Genomic DNA, 20,876 nt, shown 5'->3' with positions numbered 1-20,876 from the left:
GCCAGAAAAGAGCGGGAAGGGCCTTGCGCCGTCTCGCGAGAGGAAAACGCGAACACGAGCGAGCCCTGCGCTGTTTCTTAGCAACCGGAGTTGTTTTTGTTTCCGAGGAAACTGGGTCTCCTCGCCTCTGGCGCGGTGGGAGAAGGCCGGACTGAGAACCTCTGAAGCAGGCTCAGATCCCACCAGCCCAATCTCCTAGGGAGCCAGGCTCGCTTGGCTTGAGCTTCTTTTATGTTTGTTGTCTTTTCTTTTAATCTCGCATGTTTTAAAAACCTCTTAGAATTTCTTGGCGAGTCACAGTCATGGAGGTAGCGCAGCTCAAGGACCTGGAGGAGAACTTCGGCCTGGCCAAAAGGAGATATGAGGAGCTGCGCAGGCAGGAACGGATCTTCAATGCCAGGAACAGGATCATCGGGGTGAGACCCTCCGGCCCGGAAGGGAAAGGGGCCGGGAGGGAATGTGGAGGAGCGGCTGGGGGCGAGCGAGGCGGGCGGCGGGAAACAAGAGGTGATGAACCCTTGGAATGAAACTTTTGATCCAGGCATAGCTGCAGACGGCTCCAGGCTTTGCCGGGAAGATTTGTTCCATGTATTAACTTTGCTGAGGATGGAGGAGACCTTAACAGACCAAATAATGCTCCCTGTCCCTTGTCAGACAGGCAAATTGAGTCCTGCAGCGGGGAGAGAGCTTGCCTGGAGTTAACGGCCAAAGACTGGAACGTGATTCTCCTCTCTCTGAGCCGGATTTTCTACATTGCCAGGAATTCCCTCCAGTCCGTTCATTTGACAAATGCCAGTGGAGTTCCTATCTTGTGGCAAGCCTGAGCTGGGCCCAGGAGATGAGAAGCAAGGCAATACTTGACCTGGCAGAGTTCATAGCCCAGAGTGGAGGAGGCAGGCATTAAAATGGTCACATTATAATGCAGTGGAGTCAGTGCTGTGAAGGAGGCGAGCAAAGGCTGCCAGGGAGCACCAACTGGGGCTGGGAGAGGAAATCAGAGAGGACTCCCCAGAGGAGGTGATGCCTAAACAGTGTTCTGAGGATGAGGATCTATTGACTGAGAAGGGGAGAAGGAAGCTCTAGGGAAATTTAAGACAGGCTGAAGAACCAGCTATAAGCAAAAGCATCCGGGTATGACAAGATTTGACTTACAGTAGGATTGTTATCAACTGAATCAAATTATCTGGCTCTAATTCCCTTTGTTTTCCTTTCCCAGGGAGACACAGAAGCCTGGAATGTTCAGGTTTGTGACCAGAAGATAAAAGAAGCAACTGAAAAAGCTAGACAGGAAGCCTTTGGTGAGCATTCCCTGAATGGCCATCTAGCGGTTCAGGGCTGTGTGCCTTTCGACCCCAGTTCACATTTCCTCACATATGTAAAAACTTGCAATTTTCATGCTCTTCCTCCTTTTAAAACTTCACAATTTCTTGTGCTCAATTAGCTTAATGCACTGATGCTTCCTCACTTAAAAGAAAAACAGCTATTGAATTCTATGTGAGCTGTAGGAAATATATTGTGAGGATAGATGTATGTTTTTCTCTGTTTTCTTAAAAAACTGGGTATGAAAAACTTTAAACACACACATTTTCTGCCAAAAAGTTCAAGACCTTCTACCGGGGACAGCTGTTTACAGTAGACAACACACACTCCTGAGCTCATACCCGCGAGCTGACTCAGAACCAGATATGGTTCAAATAATAGTGTTCCGGCTCTTCGATCAAATACTCAAATAGTATTCCTTTTCCCCCATCATGTCTAGCAATTTCTTTTAAAGCACTGTAAAGATTTTTTAAATAGAAAAAAGCAGGGTACAAAATTGTATATACAGTGGGTTATCAATTAAGTTTAAATACATATATAAATATATATGTTTTAAAATACATAAAAATATGCTTAGAAAAAGACAGAAAGGAAATATACCAAAATGTCAGCAGTGGTAAAGTTGGCGTGATGGCATGATGAGTGAAATTGATTTTCTTCTTTATACTGTTTCATATTTTCTAAACCTTTTACCTTTTAAAATTCTAGCTTAAAGTAATTCAAACCTGTGATAAACCATAATGGAAAAGAATATGAAAAAGAATATATGTATGTATAACTGAATCACTTTGCTATATAGCAGAGGCTAACACAACATTGTAAGTCAACTATACTTCAATAAATTTTTTGTTTAAAAAAGTAATTCAAACGTACAAAAATGACGTGACAGACATATACATACCCACCACCAGACAAGATATGAACATTTTGCCAAACTGGATTTAGATATCTTAAGCATGCTTTTTGAAAATTAAATGTTATACAGACATAGCTAAAGCTCTCCCCCACCTTACCATTTTCCTCTTCTTCCCTTCTCAGAGGTGTGATCATTCCCATGCATGTTTCTGTACTTGTACTATTTAGGTATGTACATCCATGACAATGTAAAATTTGTGTGTGTGTTTTAAAATTTTACATAAATGATGTTATATTGAATGTATCCTTTTGCAACATTTAAAAAATTCAACAGTCTATTTTTGGAATTTATAGGTGATCTACATACAGAATATTCATTTTAATTGCTTTATGATATTTTGTCATATGAATTTTAACCACAATTTCTTTATTCCTCTACTGGTGGCTGATTTAGATTTTTTCCAGTTTTTTAATGACTGTCCTGCATTATGTCCCAATGTTCATGTCCCTGATGTACCTAGAAATGGAATTGATAGGTCATAGTATATGTATGTTTTCAGTTTTACAGGATGTTGGCAAATTGCTTTCCAAAGTTATAACAGTGTACCAAGTTACACTCCCACAAGCAGTAAACGAGAAATCTTTGTTTCCCCACATCCTTACTAATACCTGCTATTATTTGCATTTGAAATGTTTCTCCAATTCATTGGATGTTTCCCATCTTGTAAGGTTGATGATCTTTTCACAAGTTTATTGATCATTCAGGTTTCTTTATATTGATTTGCCTTTTCCTCTCCTTGGCCCCCTTTTTGGTTAGGCTGTTTATTGTTTTTTTTTTTTAAGTTGATTTGTAGGTGCTTTTTAAATATTCAGAATACTAATCCTTTAATGGTTGTGTTAAGTTTTTGGAAGGTTGGATTACTTTTAGAATCACTAAAAATCATTTTTTAAGTGGATTTGATCTTGGAGAGGCAGCAGTGAGTGGTGGCGTGAAGCAAGATCTTAATTCCCTGCCCTGGAATTGAACCTGGGGAGCTTGGATGAAAAGCAGGAATCCTAGTCACCACACCCCCTAGCTCTTGCCCCCAGTGAAAAATGCATTTCTCACGGAGGCAAAAACTGTAAAAACAGTTACAAAGTTTATTATTAGAGACACAGCACAACAAGTGGGAGAGCATACAGAGAAACAGTTTGCTTAGTTAAGACAGAAGCAGGGCAGAGATGCACACGGGGAGAGAAAGGGTGTGGGTGTCCCCCCTAATGAGGAGGGGCCCAGTAAAGAGGTGGTGACGTCATTCATATAGGGCAGTTCTTCCGGGTCTGTTTACCTTTGGCCAATCATCTGGCTTCTTTTTCCACACGTGACCTGCCCTAGGACCCTCCCCAACATGCGTGCGCAAATTTTTTTGCAAGATGGTATTTCAGCCCAGAGGCCTATGGGACGGCCTCAGCATCACCTGTTATGGAGTGGTGCCCCCTCCTTTTTTGACCCCCAAGGAGCCTTTCTGCGCATGTGCAATGTCTCCCTTGCCCCAAGGATGGGAAATATGTGACCTTTTGATCCTTTACCCAAACAAGGGTTAGCCCCTCTCTGTTCCTGCCACGACTGTTATCTTCAGGCGTCCTCAGGAGACAAAGCCTGGCTGTTTACCTCGTTTCTGTTGTTACTTCCATTTCGGAGAGCAAACAGGAGGCTGATTTTAAATGTCTAACCTGGAGCCCATCTATGTCCTAATGCAAACAGGAGACTAGTTGTTAGTGTCTGGCCCAAAGCCCACTTTTTCCTGCTCCATGAAATGTACACGGGAGGCCAGCTGTAAAGGCCTAGCTTGGGACCCATCTATCTCCTGCCTCAGATTCAAATTTATGTCTTTCCTCTGAATCGTAAGCTGTATCTCTTCTAGCTGCTGAAATGAGACAAAATGACAAGATCGCATGCATATCAGAAGACCGGGAAAGGAGAGATAGGAAAAATCTCTGTAAAGCTATCAATGATTTCCAACAGAGCTTTCAGAAGCCAGAAACTCGCCGTGAATTTGACCTCTCCGACCCCCTAGCCCTTAAGAAAGATCTTCCAGCCCGGCAGTCAGATAATGATGCTCGGAATACAGTATCAGGAATGCAGAAATTCATGGGAGAGGATTTAAACTTCTATCAGAGGAAGAAATTCCAAGAGGAACAAAACAGGGAATGGTCCTTGCAACAGCAAAGGGAATGGAAGATGGCCCGCGCCAACCAAAAATGCGCAGGTAATGGAACAAAAAAGACAAATGGGTCTCAATACTTCCTTCAACAAAACAATCCCCCCCTTTTTTTTTTCTTGTTTCATTTTGTCTTTTAAGTCTCACTAATATGTTACTTTGGCCACGTGGCCAAAGAAAGAAACATGAGAACCCGGGTTCCAGGATTTAAGCATCTTCAGCCACGTGCTCATCACGCAGGAAACACCTTCTGAGCTTGTGCTCTGTCCGGGCCCCAGTGGGATGCTGGAGTTCAGGGTAACTCAGCATCGCTCCCGGCCCTCAGTGTGTGGGCAAGACATAGGTCCAGCCTATATCAGTTCGTGTCCAGTAAGAAACTCTGATCATCCCCTGAACCTGGCCGTCCACCTCCATCAATGGGAGCTCTGTTCCTCTAGTTGCCCAGGCCCAAACCCAAGTCATCTTGACTCCTTCCTTTCCCTCAAATGCCACACGCAGTCCAGCAGCAAGTCTTCCCAAATTCCAACCACCTTCACCATGTCCTCCACTACCACTCTGGACTTAGCAGTCAGCATCTCCCAACTGGATCACTGCAATAACCTCTAACTGGTCTCCCTGCTTCTGCCCTAGTCTCTCTATAGTCTTTTCTCAACCCAGCAGCCAGAATGATCCCATTAAAAGTTAAGCTGGATCCTTTGCTCAAAACCAATGCCTTCTCATTTTACTCAATAAAAACCAAATTTATTTCAAGGACCAACAAGTCTGACCTTACCTCCTGCGATGCTGCCCTCTAAACCCCTCTTCCCTGGTTCCACGGCAGACATTACCAATCCACAGCAGACATTACCAGGCCACAGTGGTGATTGCTAAGACTGCCAGGCACCCATCTAAGAGCTTTACTTGAATTGACTCATGTCAATCTCCCACAGCCTTCCGATACACCCCCTTTCTTTGGATGGGGCCGTGATGAGAAACAGTTACTCCGCAGGGTGCTCTGCACATCTCGGAAGGATCTCTGGGCAGGCACGCAAGGTTTGATTGCGTTTTGCTTCCTTCCAGAGGATCTCTACCTGAAGACAAGGCTGCAGTTTGACGAAACAGCCAAGCATTTACAGAATCTGGAAAGCACCACCAGAAGGGCGGTTTGTACAGCTGTGAAAGAATTCAACAAGAACCAGGTGTATACCCCAGGCTCTGTCTGGAGGGGAAGACAAACACACAGCCACCTCCCCGGCGTGCCCCAGCCTCCTTGACTCATCAATGATAGCAATTCTTTTTTTTTTTTTTTTTTGTGGTACGCGGGCCTCTCACTGTTGTGGCCTCTCCCGTTGCGGAGCACAGGCTCCGGACGCGCAGGCTCAGCGGCCATGGCTCACGGGCCCAGCCGCTCCGCGGCATGTGGGATCTTCCTGGACCGGGGCACGAACCCGTGTCCCCTGCATCGGCAGGCGGACTCTCAACCACTGCGCCACCAGGGAAGCCCAGCAATTCTTTTTAATCCCTGCAACAATCGGCTGCTCTTATTAGTCACTGTGTTCAACAACCCTTTCAGAGGGGCGTGATTAACCCAATTTAATCGATAAAGAAACGGGCTCAGAGTGGGGAACTGACTTTCTTTGGGATGCCTAAGTACTAATCTGAGTTGCTTTGGCAGATTCAAATACTGGACTTCCAAAGACCGCAAGTCCAGTATTCAAATCCCAGCCTGTCCAGCTGCAAGGCGTGGGCTTACGTAACGTAGTTCAGCTGGCCTCCTTGTGAGCACCTGCTGTGTGTGGGCACCTCAAAAAGTGCCCTGTCCATTCATTACTAAAGAGAACTGGTAACACTGACAAATGTCTCTCAATCCGTCTCTTGACTTTACGGAGAAATAACTGCAGCCCAGAGAGGGGAGGTGACTTGCTCCAGGTCACACAGCCAGGGCCCGTTCCCTCCACCCATCATCCTCATGTGAATAGGGATTTGGCCAGGAATTTATTTGTCCCTGGGGCTGAGGTTGCAGGCAGTGGGAGCACCTTTTAGAAATCACCACTGCTGTGAATCACTTGGTTGGCTGTTCTTTGTGGCCTGCCGCCGTCCAAGGGTGACCAGGACCACACGGAGGGGTACACAGCCCTGTCCTGGGGTGGGTGAGGCCAAGCCCAGGGGAGATGGCAGCCTAACAGAGGGAGGCAGCTCCCTGCTTTGGCAAATCACTGCAGACAAAGACGTGCAGCAGTTATGCACACGACCAACAGGTAGTGGTTCCCTGAGCCCAGTCCACTCACCCAGCATCTCCCAGGCAGCTGGGGGTCTGAGGGCCTCCCCACATCCATGCCTGACAAGTCCCCCCATCCCCGGTGCCCTTGAGCACATTTTTCCTTCAAGGGCCCCAAGTGAGACTTGTCAGCCCGTGCCTCAGTCCCACCGGGGTCGCTCAGAGCATCTCCCTTAATATCTTGCCCTGAGCAGGCCTTGGAGTCAGCGGAAAAGAAAATCCAACAGAAAAAACAGGACCAAGAGGACAACCTGGCCGAGATCTCCAACCTGCTGCGTGGGGACCTGCTCTCGGAGAACCCGCAGCAGGCAGCCAGCTCCTTCGGGCCCCATCGCGTGGTCCCCAACCGCTGGAAGGGCATGAGCCGGGAGCAGCTGGAGCACATCCGCCTGCTTCAGAAACAGCAAGTCCAGGAGAAGCTGGTGCCTGTGCCCCCAAGCCCTCAGATGGGGCCCTGTGCTCCCTGCCACCTTCCTCAAGCATCTAGTTATAGCTACTGTCACGCTCGGCCCTAGAAGCTGCCCTCAAGGAGTCTGTGTTCTAGTGAGAGGAGGACAAGTGCTAGGGAGGGCAGGAGGCTGGGGAAGGGGCTGAGATTGCTGGGCGTGAGGAGGGTCATCAGGGGACCAATGGCTCTGGAACAAAGGGCTGAAGGTGCAGAGGGAGCCTTGCACGTGTCTGCGGAAAGGACAATCAGGCGGGGTGAAGAGCAAGGGCAAAGGCCTTGAGGAAGGGCCGTCTTGACGTGTTCAGAGAAGGAGGCATCTGGTGGCTGGAGTGGAGGGAGGGGAGAGGGTGGGATGAGGTCCAAGAGGTGGAAGGTTGAGGGCCTGGCAGGCCACTGGGGAAGACTTTGCCTTTTTTGTGACCGAAATGGGGAGCTCTGGCGGGTTCTGAGCAGAGGAGAGACAGGATCTCACAGTTGATCCCTCCTGCCGCTGTGTTGAAGGTGGACTTAGGGGGATAAGGCAGGAAGGAGAGAGATCACTGGGGAGGCTGATGGTCGAGGTCAGAGATGGTGCTGGCTGAGGCCAGGGCGCTGGCAGCAGTGGTGCTGAGAAGTGGTCGGATTCTGGATGTATTTGGAAGTTAGAGCCAACAGAATTGGCTGAAGGGTTTGGCATGGCATATGAGAGACAGAGGAGTTAAGGATTACTCCAGGCATCCTGGCCTGAGCAACGAGAAGGAAGGAGCTGGCACTTACAGAGATGGGAAGATGGTGGTAGGAACAAGTCCAGGAGGGAAGTTCATGGGAGAATGGAAATCACAAGCACAATTTTGGATATGTTGTGTGCAATGTTCTTTAGATATCTATGTCTGCTAGGATTCAGCTGAAAATCCCAAATAACACCATCTTAAAGAAAATAGAACTTTATCTCTTGCATGTAGACTAAATCCTTAAGAAAACAGCCCAGGGCTGGTATGGCAGCTCCACGACCATTGACTAAAGTTCTGCCATCCTCATCACCTGGTTCCCACCTCTTAGTGCAAGATGGCTGCTTGAGCTCCAGTCATCATATGCATATTCCAGCTGGCAGGAAGGAGGAAGGGGTACGAACGCTAAGGACACTTCCTAGAAGTTTCACAAGACATTTCGTCGGACAACTCAGTCACTAGGTTGCCCCAAACTATAAAGAAGAAATGTAGTATTTATTCCAGGCAGTGAAGTGCTGGTGATTCTTTTATTAAGAAAGAAGGAAAAATGGCTACTGGTGGACAAGTTATATTTTCTGACACAACTTCCAAGTAAGGTCCAGCAGGCAGCTGGATGTAGAGTCTGGGGCTCAGAATGAGATCTGGGCTGGAGACATAAACAGGAAGTCATCACTGCACTGAGAGTATTTAAAGCAGCGAACCTGGAGATCACAAAGGGAGTGAGCGTAGACAGAGGGACCCTCCCCTCCCACCCCCATCATTTATAAAGAGCAAAGCGGCCTGAAAGGGAGCAGCCAGAGAGGTAGGAGGGATGCAAGCAGTGGTGAATTCAGAGGGAGCGTGGGAACCCCTGGGTCAAACGCCACTGGCGGGCTGCCGACTGGATGCCGGACCCAGCACTGGGCAGTCACCTCTTTGGTGGAGGGGTGGCAGCCTGTCTAATGGGCTGGAGAGAGAACAGGCAGGAGGGCCAGGAGACAGCAAGTGCAGACGATACTTTCAAGGCACTCTGCTGTAAAGAGCACAGAGAAATTCACCCCAAGATCCTGAGCCATTGTCCCGGGGTGGGGCTGTGGCATCAGCACATTCTAGAAGTGACCAGAGGACCCCAGTGACCAGCCAGGTGGTGCCACTGCCCACTGGTAGCATCCCAGATGCAGAGGACCTGACACCCGTGGGCCCTGCTTATGGAGCCCTGGGCTGGGAACCACTGTTGGAACTGAGACTCTGCTGTCCCTTCAGGCTCAGAGGACCAGCCAAGGCCTCCCAAGAGGGGGAATCAGCTGGGCCACCAGCATGATGACAGGTGGGGGGGGGTCTCCTCTGATTTCCGGCATGACGTTGCTCACCTACCTGCCCCCTTCTGGGCCTCAGTTTCTCCATCTGTAAAATGAAAGGCCGGCTCCTTGAGACAATCCCCTTGGGGCTCTTGTGCTGGGGACAGGCGGTGGTGAGTCACCTCTCCTCTCTCCAGAGGCTCCAGGAAGAAGAGCGCCAGCGAGACATGGATTGGGACCGGCAGAGGGTCCAGCGGGCTCGCGCCGCCTTGCTGCTTGAGCGACAGCAGCAGTGCCAACGGCGTGACCTGCGCAGAGCCCTGGACTGCAACAACCTCAGCCTGGCCAAGGAGCAGCTTTCGCAGTCAGTGCCAGGCGGGGGCCTGGGCGGGAGCGGGGAGATGGGGGTACGGGTGGGGAGGGCAGGCAGAGGGGGCTGGGATCAGGTTAGGGTCAAGGGGGGCAGGTGGGAATTGGGGGCATCATCGAGGGAATCAGGCTCGGGGAAGGCGGGGGTAGGCGCTGACCGTGCAGGGCCCATAGAGTAGGCACCGTCCTTTCCTGGACCCCTGGCTCACCCTCCTTGAATCCTTCCCACCCAAGGGCTCAGGACCCTTGGGGTGTATTTCACCAGAGGCCCTGTAGCAGCAGTGGTTGGGGCTATAGCATAGCCTCCTGGTAAAGAGAAGGGGAAGAAGGACTCAGAGCTAAGAAGCCAGAAATTAAGTGCGAGGAAACCATTGGTCCCCGCGCAGACCAGGGATTGAGATTGCTTTGTGCCCTCAACCTGTAAACACCCCTCCTTGGACGGTCCTCACCTGGGCACTGGCGGACCCCAGCAGGCTCGGACACGGGTGCTGGTGATGGAGTACACGGAGGCCACCAGGAGTCCCAGGGGAGGGCACCGGGTGGGCTTCCGGGAGGAGGCTGCTTGGCTCAGACGTGGGGGAGGACAGTGCCAGCTGCCCACTGCAGGGAGGGCTCCCCGGGGAGAGGAAGGGGCTCCTGGGCACAAGTCTGGAGCCTCTTCTTCATTTCAGAAAGGCCCCAGGGGTAGTTCAGAGTTCCAGCTACAGAAGATGTCAAATGCAGATCAGTAGGTGAATTTGTCACTAAAAAAACCCCAACCCATTATTTATTTACTTATTTATCTCTCTATTCATCAAGCTCTGGCTTGAACTCGGAGGGGATCCACCAGTATTTTTTCCAATGTCTGTTTATCGGTGGGTCCATCACTGGGGGCCTAAATAAGGAGAATTAAGAGAGAATCTCACAGAAATCAAATGGGATGAGCAAATGTCTTAACAATCATGGAATTCTAAGATATCCCCACATTTCACGTGCGCAGGTCGCTAAACTAATCAGCAGTGATGCAATGCCCCCTTCCTCCCCCTTTAGCTCGTAGGGCTGGAATGCACTCTGTATCCTGGGGTTAACACACCAGTTAAACAGTAGAATGTTTAGGAAGTCAGGCATTTGCTGATTTCTTTTTCTCCTTGTTTTATTATCAGGAAAAAATATATGAAGGAAATCTGTACAAATCATCTCACAGAAGATTATTTCGCACAATTTAATACAAGAAGTCGATAATGAAAAAGGCACCTTCTTTCCCTCTGAATCGTTTACCTATAAAGGGCAGTAACCTTGAAGAGTCCCATGTGTTAAAAAAAAAAAAAGGCGCTCTTTGGTCCATAAGTACTGTTGAACTTAATTTTTCCACCGTACACAAAACTTGATTAAACCCCTTCCTGTACTTCTATGAGGAGCATTAGTGTCCGTTCAACTCAGCTCAGACTATTTCTAGAGCAGCTCTGGTGCTGTAGATACAGGGAAGAAAGCCTGCGTATTAGACGCTAGGTTCAGCTGGTGCAATCGCCAATACTCACGGGCATCATTTTAACCGCTTCACGTGGAATTAACAAATTTGGTTCTCACAGCAGCCCGGGGTGGGTATTTTTATTACTCGCATTCTCCAGGTGAAAAGCCTGAGCTATAGACACGTTAAGTGACTTGCCCAAGGTCACGCTGACGGGACGTGGTGGACCTGGGGTTGAACCCAGGGTGTCTGGCTCTCAACCACTTCTCTCTCCTGGCTCCCGGTAACACGACCCAAAACACGAGTGGCCAAAAAGGCACAAGTTTATTTCCTCCTCTCGTCAGAGCCCCAGCTGAGCAGTGCTCCCTCATTGCTCTGCCATCTAGCATCCTGTGGTCCCGGAACGCTGTTCCAGCTCCCACCAACCTATCACATTCAGGCCAGCAGGCAGGAGAAAACGGGAAGAAAAGGGGTGGGTGAACGTAGCACAGCAGCAAGGCCGTGGATCCGGAAGTGTACATTTCACCTCTGCTCACACCCTATTGGCCAGAATTTAGTCATGTGACCATGCCTCGCTGCGGCGGAGGCTGGGGAGCCTTGCTGGCTAACCACGTGACAGGCAATAATTCCGCAATGGTGTAAAAGATGGAAGAGCACAGAGTTGGGGACGACTAGCAGTCTGCAGAGTCTTGAACCGTGCTTTGGAATTTGCCAGTAGGGAGGTGAAGGGAGGCAACTTACACGGGGGGAGGGGGAGAGTCTGTCCAGCAGTAACGGGGTCACTAGCTCCCAGGCCCAGATGACTGGGTCCCGACCAGTTACCTCTACCTTCTCCGTGTAGGCTTCTTGCAGGACCATATGCGTCTGGCCAGTGACAAGTGGCAGCTCTCGGTGGCACTTCATCATTAGCCAAGGTGGAGCTGGATACGCCAGTGCTAGCTGCTTAGCCCACATCCCTCTTCTAAACACAGCGCCTCTTTCTCCCCAGCTGGAAACCCTTCACTGGCTGGTGTTTAACCAGAGCCTGAGCATTGGCAGGGTGTTCCCAGGTGGATCAGTTGGAGCTGAACATCCTTTAGAGAAGCATGTTGAGGGTGTATAGTTTCCTGGAAACTATCATAACAAAGTACCACATGTTGGGGAGCTTAAACAAAAAATGTACAGTTCCTCACAGCTCTGGAGGCCAGAATCCGAGACCAAGGTGTCGACAGGGCTGGTTCCTTCTGAGGACCTTGCAGGAGAACCTGTTCCTGGCCTGTCTCCCGGCTTCTGGAGGTTTGCTGATGACCTTTGGTGTTCCATCACCCACATCTATGCCTTCACCTTCACGTGGCATTCTCATCCCCTGTGTGTCTGCGTCCCAATTTTCCCTGTTCATAAGGACACTAGCCATATTTGATTAGGGTTCAGCTTAATGACTTTACCTAAACTATATCTACAATGACCTTATTTATAAGGTCACATTCTGAGGTACTGGAAGTTAGGAATCCAATATACCTTCTGGGGGGGGTGGAAGGGCACAATTCAACCCTTAATGGGGGAAATGCAGAGGGGCACCTGCCCGCTTGCTTCCCAGGATAATCCCATTGAGAATGTTGTTGCCCAGGCTGAACAAGCCACGCTTCGGGGAGGGCCCTGGATGAGCGACACCCTGTGTAGATTGTTAATCCTCCTGCAGTTGGGCAGGGAGATAAAATGAGTGATGGGAGGTGATGTCAGTTCATTCAGTGCACATCGAGTGCTCTTCAAATCCTGGACGCTGTGCCAGGCCCTGGGCTAGGATCTCTCACAGTCTAGTGGGAGACCCATTTATGGAAGTAGGTCCTTGCACAGGAGTGGGAGGTGGAATCATACACCGGGCTGCTGGGCACAGGCTAGGAGGGTGATGGCGCTAGAAGGACCCTGCAGTCGTCAGTAACACCAGTTATAGGCCTGGAATCACAGGCCCAAAGTGGAGAGACTTGCTTTGACTCTGAATTTCGCATCTTTTTTTTAAAATTAATTTTTATTGGAGTATAGTTGCTTCACAATGTTGTGCTTCTGCTGCACAGCAAAGTGAATCAGCTACATATACATACATACCCTCTTCTTTGGATTTCCTTCCCATTTAGGTCACCACAGAGCACTGAGTAGAGTTGAATTTCGCATCATTATAAAAAATATTCCGAAAGGAAGGCGAGGCGCGAAACCCGGACATTTGCTTGCTTTAAGTGCGCCCTCTGCTGGTGACCAGCAGCACAACACATTCCCCGTGGTTCTCAGGCAGGAAAATGAATGAACCCCAGGGATTAATTCAACTACCGCATCCCAGGCCCAGTGTTGGGTAGGTTGTTGCAACACCCGTGCACCCCTGGATGTTGTGATTGCCGTCCTGCCGAGAGAAGACAAAAGAAGGGAGGTTGAGTAACTTGCCTCCACCTGGAAGGCAGAGCCAGGTTCCCGGTGTGGGACCCTCTCCATGGCTCCTCTGAATGGCCCCATTACGATTTTACAGACACATACACTCCAGAGGGTTTTGTTTTGTTTCTTGGTTTTTCACTTTTTCCCCGAACATTTATTATGAAAAATGTCACACATACAGAAAAATTGAAATCATTATACAATACACTGACACACCTACTACCTAGATTCTACAATTAATATTTTGCTAATATTTGCTTCATTGTCTATCTCTCCACAAACCGGCTTTTAAAAATTCCAGTTATCAGGGAGGGGGAAGGGCAAACTGAGACGAAGTGAGAGAGTGGCATGGACATATATACATTATAGATAAAATAGATAGCTAGTGGGAAGCAGCTGCATAGCACAGGGAGATCACCTCAGTGCTTTGTAACCACCTAGAGGGGTGGGATAGGGAGGGTGGGAGGGAGACACAAGAGGGAGGGGACATGGGGATATATGTATACATATAGCTGATTCACTTTGTTATAAAAAAGAAGCTAACACACCATTGTAAAGCAATTATACTCCAATAAAGATGTTTAAAAAAAAGAATATTTGATCTAATAAAATCACTCTGAACTTAAAAAATCTATTAAAAAATTAAAAATATTAAAATTCCCATTATATGATGCTTACAAAAGACACATCTAAAACAAAACAGCACAGAAAAGTTAAAATAAGAGGATTCAAAAGTCATTTGACTTTATCCAAATAAGTTGAAAACCTATGTCCACACAAAACCCTGCACATGAATATTTACAGCGGCTTTATTCATACTTGCCAAAACTTGGAAACAGCCAAGATGTCCTTCAGCAGAGGAATGGATAAACAAACAGCAGTCCAGCCATACAGTGGAATATTATTCTTTGCTCAAAAGAAGTGAACTATCAAGCCATGAAAAGACACGGAGGAACCGTAAATGCATATCACTGAGTGACAGAAGCCAATCTGAGAAGCCTGCAGACTGTATGATTCCAACTTTATGACGTTCTGGAAAAGGCAAAGCTGTGAAGACAGTAAAAAGATCAATGTATGCCAGGGATTTGGGGTGGGGGGTGGGGTGGGGGTGGTAAATAAAGGGAGCACAGAGGATTTTTAGGGCAGCAAAACTATTCTGTATGATGCTACGATGGTGGATACAGGTCATCATACATTTGTCTAAACCCATAGAACGTACGACACAAAGCGCAAACCCTAACTATGGACTTGAGTTAATAATGGTGTATCACTATTGACTCATTAATTTACACAAATGTGCTACACTAAAGCTAGTTGTTAGTAACATGGGAAACTGGGGAGGGGGGAAGTAGGTATATGGGAAGTGTCTGAACTTTCCACTCAATTTTTCTGTAAACCTAAAAAGTAAGTCTAATTTATAAGAAATTAGACTCTAAAAACTACAGTCTAATTTATAAAAAAAGAAGCTATGGAATACAGAAATGCTGTCACGGAGGTGCTGACACAGAGGGGGAAGGTCTAGTACATGTTGGGAATTAGGAGCAAAAGAAATATTAAACTAAATGCACAAAATATACGGTGCAGCCATGTCTAGACACCATGTTGTATCTGGTAATTTTTGTGCCAATAAATGACATCAGAATTAAAACATAATAGAAGAAGCCATAAAATAGCTAGGAAGGGGGAAAAAGTCACTTGCACATTGTTCTTTATCTTTATTCTGAGTTCAAGTTCTAGTGTTCAGAATGATGGAGGGAAAAACTGAAAAAGGAAGGATTAGCCCTATGCTAAATAATTCAAGGATTCTCCTTTGTAGCCTCTGTGTTACTCCTGGCCTTGCCAGTCTGTTCTAGTTGAGTATGTGGAGACTGAATTCATTTGCAGACTAAGGGGTATAATCCTAGAACCAAATTCCTTTGTCTATCCTCTTATCCCTACTTTACAGATGGCCCAACAGAGAAAAGGCACACGCAGCGTTTCATGATTGCATACTGTAGAAGTGAGCTGTGCACCTTTATTCCTCTCTAGGGCCCACTGCCCTGTTCCTCCTTTGTCCTAGTATCTGTTTGTAGATGGTGTTGTACAACCAAGAGCCTTTGTAGAATCAAGACCCTGGACACTGCATAGTATCTTAATGGCAAATACGAATATTTAAATCCTGGGTCATTGTTTCACCAATAGAACATCTTTACTGATGAAGTAATATAAACAGAAATTGCACACAACACAGTTTGTGTGTTCAATAGTGTGTATCTTTGCACACATCAGAAACTTCGTTTTGGTTCTCAATGTTTTTACTAGTATCTTTCCCTGCCTGTTTTCTTTGGACTACCCTCCTTTAGGAAAACCTAGCAAAATTATGTTACTATTACTAGTCACTGCTCAAGGGTCAGCGCTTCTGACTTTGCTAAAGGGTAGATTGACTAAAGGAATAATTTGGAAACGTTTTTTATTTGTCAGTGCCTCCTTACCTGTCCAGACTTCCTGTGTATAACTTGTCCAGCAGTGTGTACCCTCTAGTAACTGTGGTCCAAATGAAGATAAAATTTTAATTGGTTCTTGCCCACACCATTTCATGCAGAATTTGGCCCTTTCGTATCATCTGGTCTTCCAAGATTCTCACTCCAGAGTTTTTAATAAGCATCTTCTACGGGAAAAGCATATATCCTCAGCATAAGGGACTGGTACGAAATCATTTGACGCAATTATTTTTAAAACTTTTGGCGAATCTTCCTGCCCCTGCTGAGTGTTTTTCTCTTGCTTTTGTCTGTTTTCCAAATATGCAAATTGCAGCACACGTATCCAATTTTACACATTTCACATAGTTAGAGTGTAAAACGTTCCTCCATAATCTTTGACAGCCCAGTTATGCTTACGCCACACTCCTTTGGCTTCCAAATATCCCCCATTATAGGAACGGTTCCTGCTAATCCAACACCTACTATGTGCCAGGCAGGAACTCAGTGAAGTGTGTTACATGGAATATCAGCTTGTCTCGACAACCGCATGATCGCTGTTTATCCTGGTGTTACACATGAGGAAGCTGAAGAGCAGAGAAGTCATCAACTTGCTAGAGGTCAAACAGCTAGTAATGGGGGGAGCTGGTTTCAAACCCAGATAAGCTGAATCACCATCAGTCTCCCTACCCTTAGTGTTCCCTACCACCCTTGCTACTGTAATGGGGAAGAACCTTTGTGTTCTATTACAAGTTCATCACTAAAGGGATGTTGCCTATAAGCTTAAATTATACATGGTGGCCCATCTCTGGGAACCCTGCCTCCCAGGTAATGAGCGTTAAGCTAAAATACCTTTGTTTAGCTCACAGGAAACCTCCAGAGCGGGCCCACCTGTGAATGACTGCAGGGAGGAAGAAATGAACACCTCCTCTCCGGAGGCTGATGGGAACCAGGAAATGCTTGACTTTACCCCACTCCCCTTTTCGTATAAAAGGAGCCTGAATTCTAACTCAGGCAAGATGGGTCTTTGGGACATGAGTCCACCGTCTTCTCAATACGCTGGCTTTTCAAACAAAGTTGCTACTCCCTGTCCCAACAACTTGTCTCTCAATATATTGGCCCATCAAGCCAGTATGAGCTTGGACTTGGTAACACTACCAGCCAGCCCCATTTCATGGACACAGAGCTCCGTAGCCTCAAGACGTCACCTCCCTCTCTCCAGTTCTACCTGCCTAATAACCTCTGACATCTACATGCTGCATTGTAGACAAGTGTCACTGACATAATGTCATTGGATCCTTGCAACCAACTTGTGAGATAGGCAGTTGTCTATTACTTTGATTCACAGTTAAGGAGACTGAAGTTTAGAGAGATCAATAATGTCACAGCATGAGAAGAGAAGAGCAGGGATCCAAACCCGGGTCATGCTGACTCCTGCTTTAGTGCTCAGGCCATCTAGCCACAGAGAGGCCCAGCTCAAGCACACAAACCCCACAGACGGAGGTGGTGCTTTTGTCCTGGGCACCTGGCCTAACTTTTGTCTTTGTTGAAGAGTGAACAGTGCGTCATGTTGTATTTAGTGCTTTGGTCTACCTCCCACTTCAGAATGGATACTGCAGGCAGGCTGCATCTGTGACAAGCACTATGCTAAGTACCTTCCTTTTACAGATCTTGGTTCCTTGCAACAATCCTCAGAGGTCAGGATTATCGTCCCCATTCTTCACAGATTTCTGCTTCCAGAGGAATGATGTGTACGGCAGATTAAATATCCTAAAAAGCCCGTCCACTACAATTCAGCTAGATCCTGAACAAGTTACAGCCAGCATTTTATATGCATTGCTGAGCTCACAAGAGGGTAAATGAAACCATGAAAAAGTTACACACGCACAAGAAGGAACAGTGGACTGAAACCAGAACAGTGAACGGTAACGAAAAAAAGAAGCTGGGGCTGCCCTGGTGGCAAAGACTGATAACAGAAACCCAAGTTCTGGGGACTAATAATCAGAAGGAAGATGAGAGACCCTCGTAAAGGGTGAGCGTCAACATTGAGACCTCAGCATTAATCTGAAAAATTGGAAGGTGGCTACACTCTTAGGGATAGAGAGATTGCTAGAGACCAGTGAGTCTTCACCGTGGCTGAGACAGTGATAGTGATGACGGTGGTGATGACGATGATGGTGATAAGATGATGGTGATGGTGTTGATGATGGTGGTGTTGCTGGTGATGATGATGGTGATGCTGGTGATGATGGTTGGTGATGATGGTGATAGTGATGATGATGGTGGTCCTTGAGAATTCACACCCGTATGCTCACTCTTTTTTTTTTTTTTTCCACTCCTAGGTATATGCCCAAGAGAAGTGAAAACATGCCCATACAAAAACTTGTACATGGGACCTCCCTGGCAGTCCAGTGGTTAAGACCTTGTGCTCCCAATGCAGGGGTTGAGGGTTCAGTCCCTGGTCCGGGAACTAAGATTCTGCATGCTGCACGGTGCAGCCAGAAAAAACAAAAAAAACACCAAAAAATCCTTGTACATGAATGCTCAGAGCAGCCTTATTCACAATAACCAAAAACTGAAAACAACCCAAATGTCCATTAACAACGAAATGAGTAAACAAAATGTGTGTGTGTATACATAGAACAGAATATTTGTCCATAAAGAGGAATAAAGTCCTGTGAAACGCCACAATGCGGATGAACCTTGAAAACAGTACGCTAAGTGAAAGGATCCAGACACAAAGGGCCACATTTTGTCATTCCATCTGTATGAACTTTCCAGAATACACAAATCCATAGAGACAGAAAGTAGATTAGTGTTCTGCCAGGAACTAAAGGGTTTTGGAGTGATGAAAATGTTATGAAGCTAAATAGTGGTGAAGGTTCCACAACTCTGAATATATTAAAACCCGCTGAGTTGTACATTTTTAAAGGGTGAATATTATGGTATGTGAATTATATCTCAGTGTTTCAAAAGCCCATGAGATACCATTACATAGGCACTAGAATGGCTAAAGTTAAAAAAAAACAAACAACCATACCAAATGATGACCATGATACAGAGCAACTAGAACTTTAATCCATTATTGGTGGAAAAGAGGCAGTTTTCACAAAATTAACCATAAACATTTAAAGCTAACATTTAACTCTACATTTAACCATATAGTTAACATCTAACAAAGTAACCATACATTTACCCTATGACCAACTATTCCAAGAGAAATGAAAACATATGTCCACAAGAAGACGTTTACAGAAGTGTCCGTAGCATCTTTATTCATAATAACCCCAAACTGGAATCAACAAAAATGTCTATCGCCAGGTGATCAGATAAACAAATGTGACACCCATACCACTCACCGATTAAAAGAAACAAATTACTAATATACCCAACAAAATGGATGAATCAGAACTGTAGTCAGAAACATTGTAGCAGGCCCCAAAAAGTACACAAATACAATTGTCTATATGTGAAGTTCTACAGTGCGCAGAAGTATTCTGTGTTTGCCTAGGTCAGGGGAGGGCCGTTGGCTGCAAAGGGCACGAGGCAATTTTTTTTGAATGATGGAAATGTAAAGAAAAAAGCACCAAGACCCCACTTCACCCCAGCCCCCAGCCAGACAGCGAAAGCAGGGGCCTTAACACACCTGCTACCAGACAGTGGGAAACGAGCTGGCTGCCAGCTGCCCATGCTGAAGTCCACCAGCAGGTGGCGTTTCTGCCTCGCATGCGCCAGCCCTCCGCAGGGCCCCGACCCCCGGCCGCCTCGTTTCCCCGTGTGCCTCTGGTCTCTCCAGGCAGGTAGACGGGGCTGCTCTGGAGGCTGTGGGTGTAACGGGCTGCGACAGCCACTTTACAGCGTCGGCGCACTGAGGCGGTGACTGGTCCCCATGCTTCTCTCCTGGTCACAGGCAGGTACATGGCGGGGCGGGGTGGTGGGGAGTATGGAGCTGGCGCCTCGGGTACATTTTCCAAACGAGGCGTCTTCCTGATCGTGTGCGATGTGTCCACATGACGTTAAGACATTGATGAAAGGATTTGGAAGGAGCCTAGTGAGAGCAAGACGGAGCTACACGGAGGAAGCACTTGCAGGGTGGGGCCTCCCTCTGCGCTTTCCACAACCACGCAGAGGCCCCGCCGTTGCCCCCAGGTTCACGCTGCCCCATCTTGGAAACTAGCCACCCCTCTGCCCAGGGCCGGCCAAGCTGGTTTTGCCCATCCTGTGGCTGTTAGGTCTGCCTTCCTTCTTTTCCTTCTTTTCCTTCTTTTTATAAAAACTATATTTATTTATTTATTTTTGGCTGCGTTGGGTCTTCGTTGCGGTGCGCGGGCTTCTCATTGCGGTGGCTTCTCTTGCTGCGGAGCACAGGCTCTAGGTGCGCGGGCTTCAGTACATGTGGCAAGTGGGCTCAGTAGTTGTGGCTCGCGGGCCCTAGAGCGCAGGCTCAGTAGCTGTGGTGCACGGGCTTAGTTGCTCCGCGGCATGTGGGATCTTCCCGGACCAGGGCTGGAACCCCTGTGTCCCCTGCACTGGCAGGCAGGTTCTTAACCACTGCGCCACCAGCGCAGTCCCTGCCTTCCTTCTTTCCTTTTGCCAAGCGAGGGATGAATCCAGTGCCTCCGTGGCCAATTCCCAGTGCTGGTTATGGCCCCAGAATGTGGACATGGATAGAGATGTGGGAAAATGGAATGCCTGTGATTTCACGGCTCTTTGCTTTTTACCAGAAGTTCTAGAAAGCTTTCAAAACACACTTGTTTTAACAGCGCCCAAAGAGACTTCAACCCCATCGTCCACGATTGTTGGGGACGGAACATTCCAGAGCCCATTGGAGAAAGAAGCAGCCGGGCCCATCTCCTCCACAGCAGGCTGAGCCGTGAACTCATCACCCCGTAAGGTTCCCATTGAGGCTCCTGGGCTCAACAGATACGCCTTTGTTGGCTGGATGTCCAGTGGGAATTCAAGGAGGCTGAGCACAGGCCTGACGGCCATCTGGGCCTCCCTGGGATGACAGCAGGATCCAACCAGCCCCCACGAAGTCTCTCACTCAAGGTCACTCTGTCCTTGGCTTGCTCACATGGGAAGTGACCCAGAATGGCCTTTCGGCTCCAGACCCACCACTGATGGCCCCAATTTCCTCAT

General features: G+C 47.6%; 1 protein-coding gene across 1 annotated transcript; it reads left to right on the top strand.

Annotated features, from left to right (window-relative positions):
* Nucleotides 1-302: 302 nt before the first annotated feature.
* Nucleotides 303-10,655, top strand: RIBC2 (RIB43A domain with coiled-coils 2). Its single transcript, XM_060166912.1, has 7 exons — nt 303-416; nt 1,217-1,298; nt 4,080-4,424; nt 5,436-5,554; nt 6,828-7,055; nt 9,263-9,429; nt 10,577-10,655. The coding sequence occupies exons 1-7, from the start codon at nt 303-305 to the stop codon at nt 10,653-10,655; spliced, it is 1,134 nt and encodes a 377-aa protein (XP_060022895.1).
* Nucleotides 10,656-20,876: the final 10,221 nt, after the last annotated feature.

Source organism: Lagenorhynchus albirostris, chromosome 11, assembly GCF_949774975.1.
Source record: "Lagenorhynchus albirostris chromosome 11, mLagAlb1.1, whole genome shotgun sequence".
NCBI classification, from domain to species: Eukaryota; Metazoa; Chordata; class Mammalia; order Artiodactyla; family Delphinidae; genus Lagenorhynchus; species Lagenorhynchus albirostris.
The sequence above is the reverse complement of the archived record's forward strand: the minus strand, read 5'-3'. Positions and strand labels throughout refer to the sequence as shown.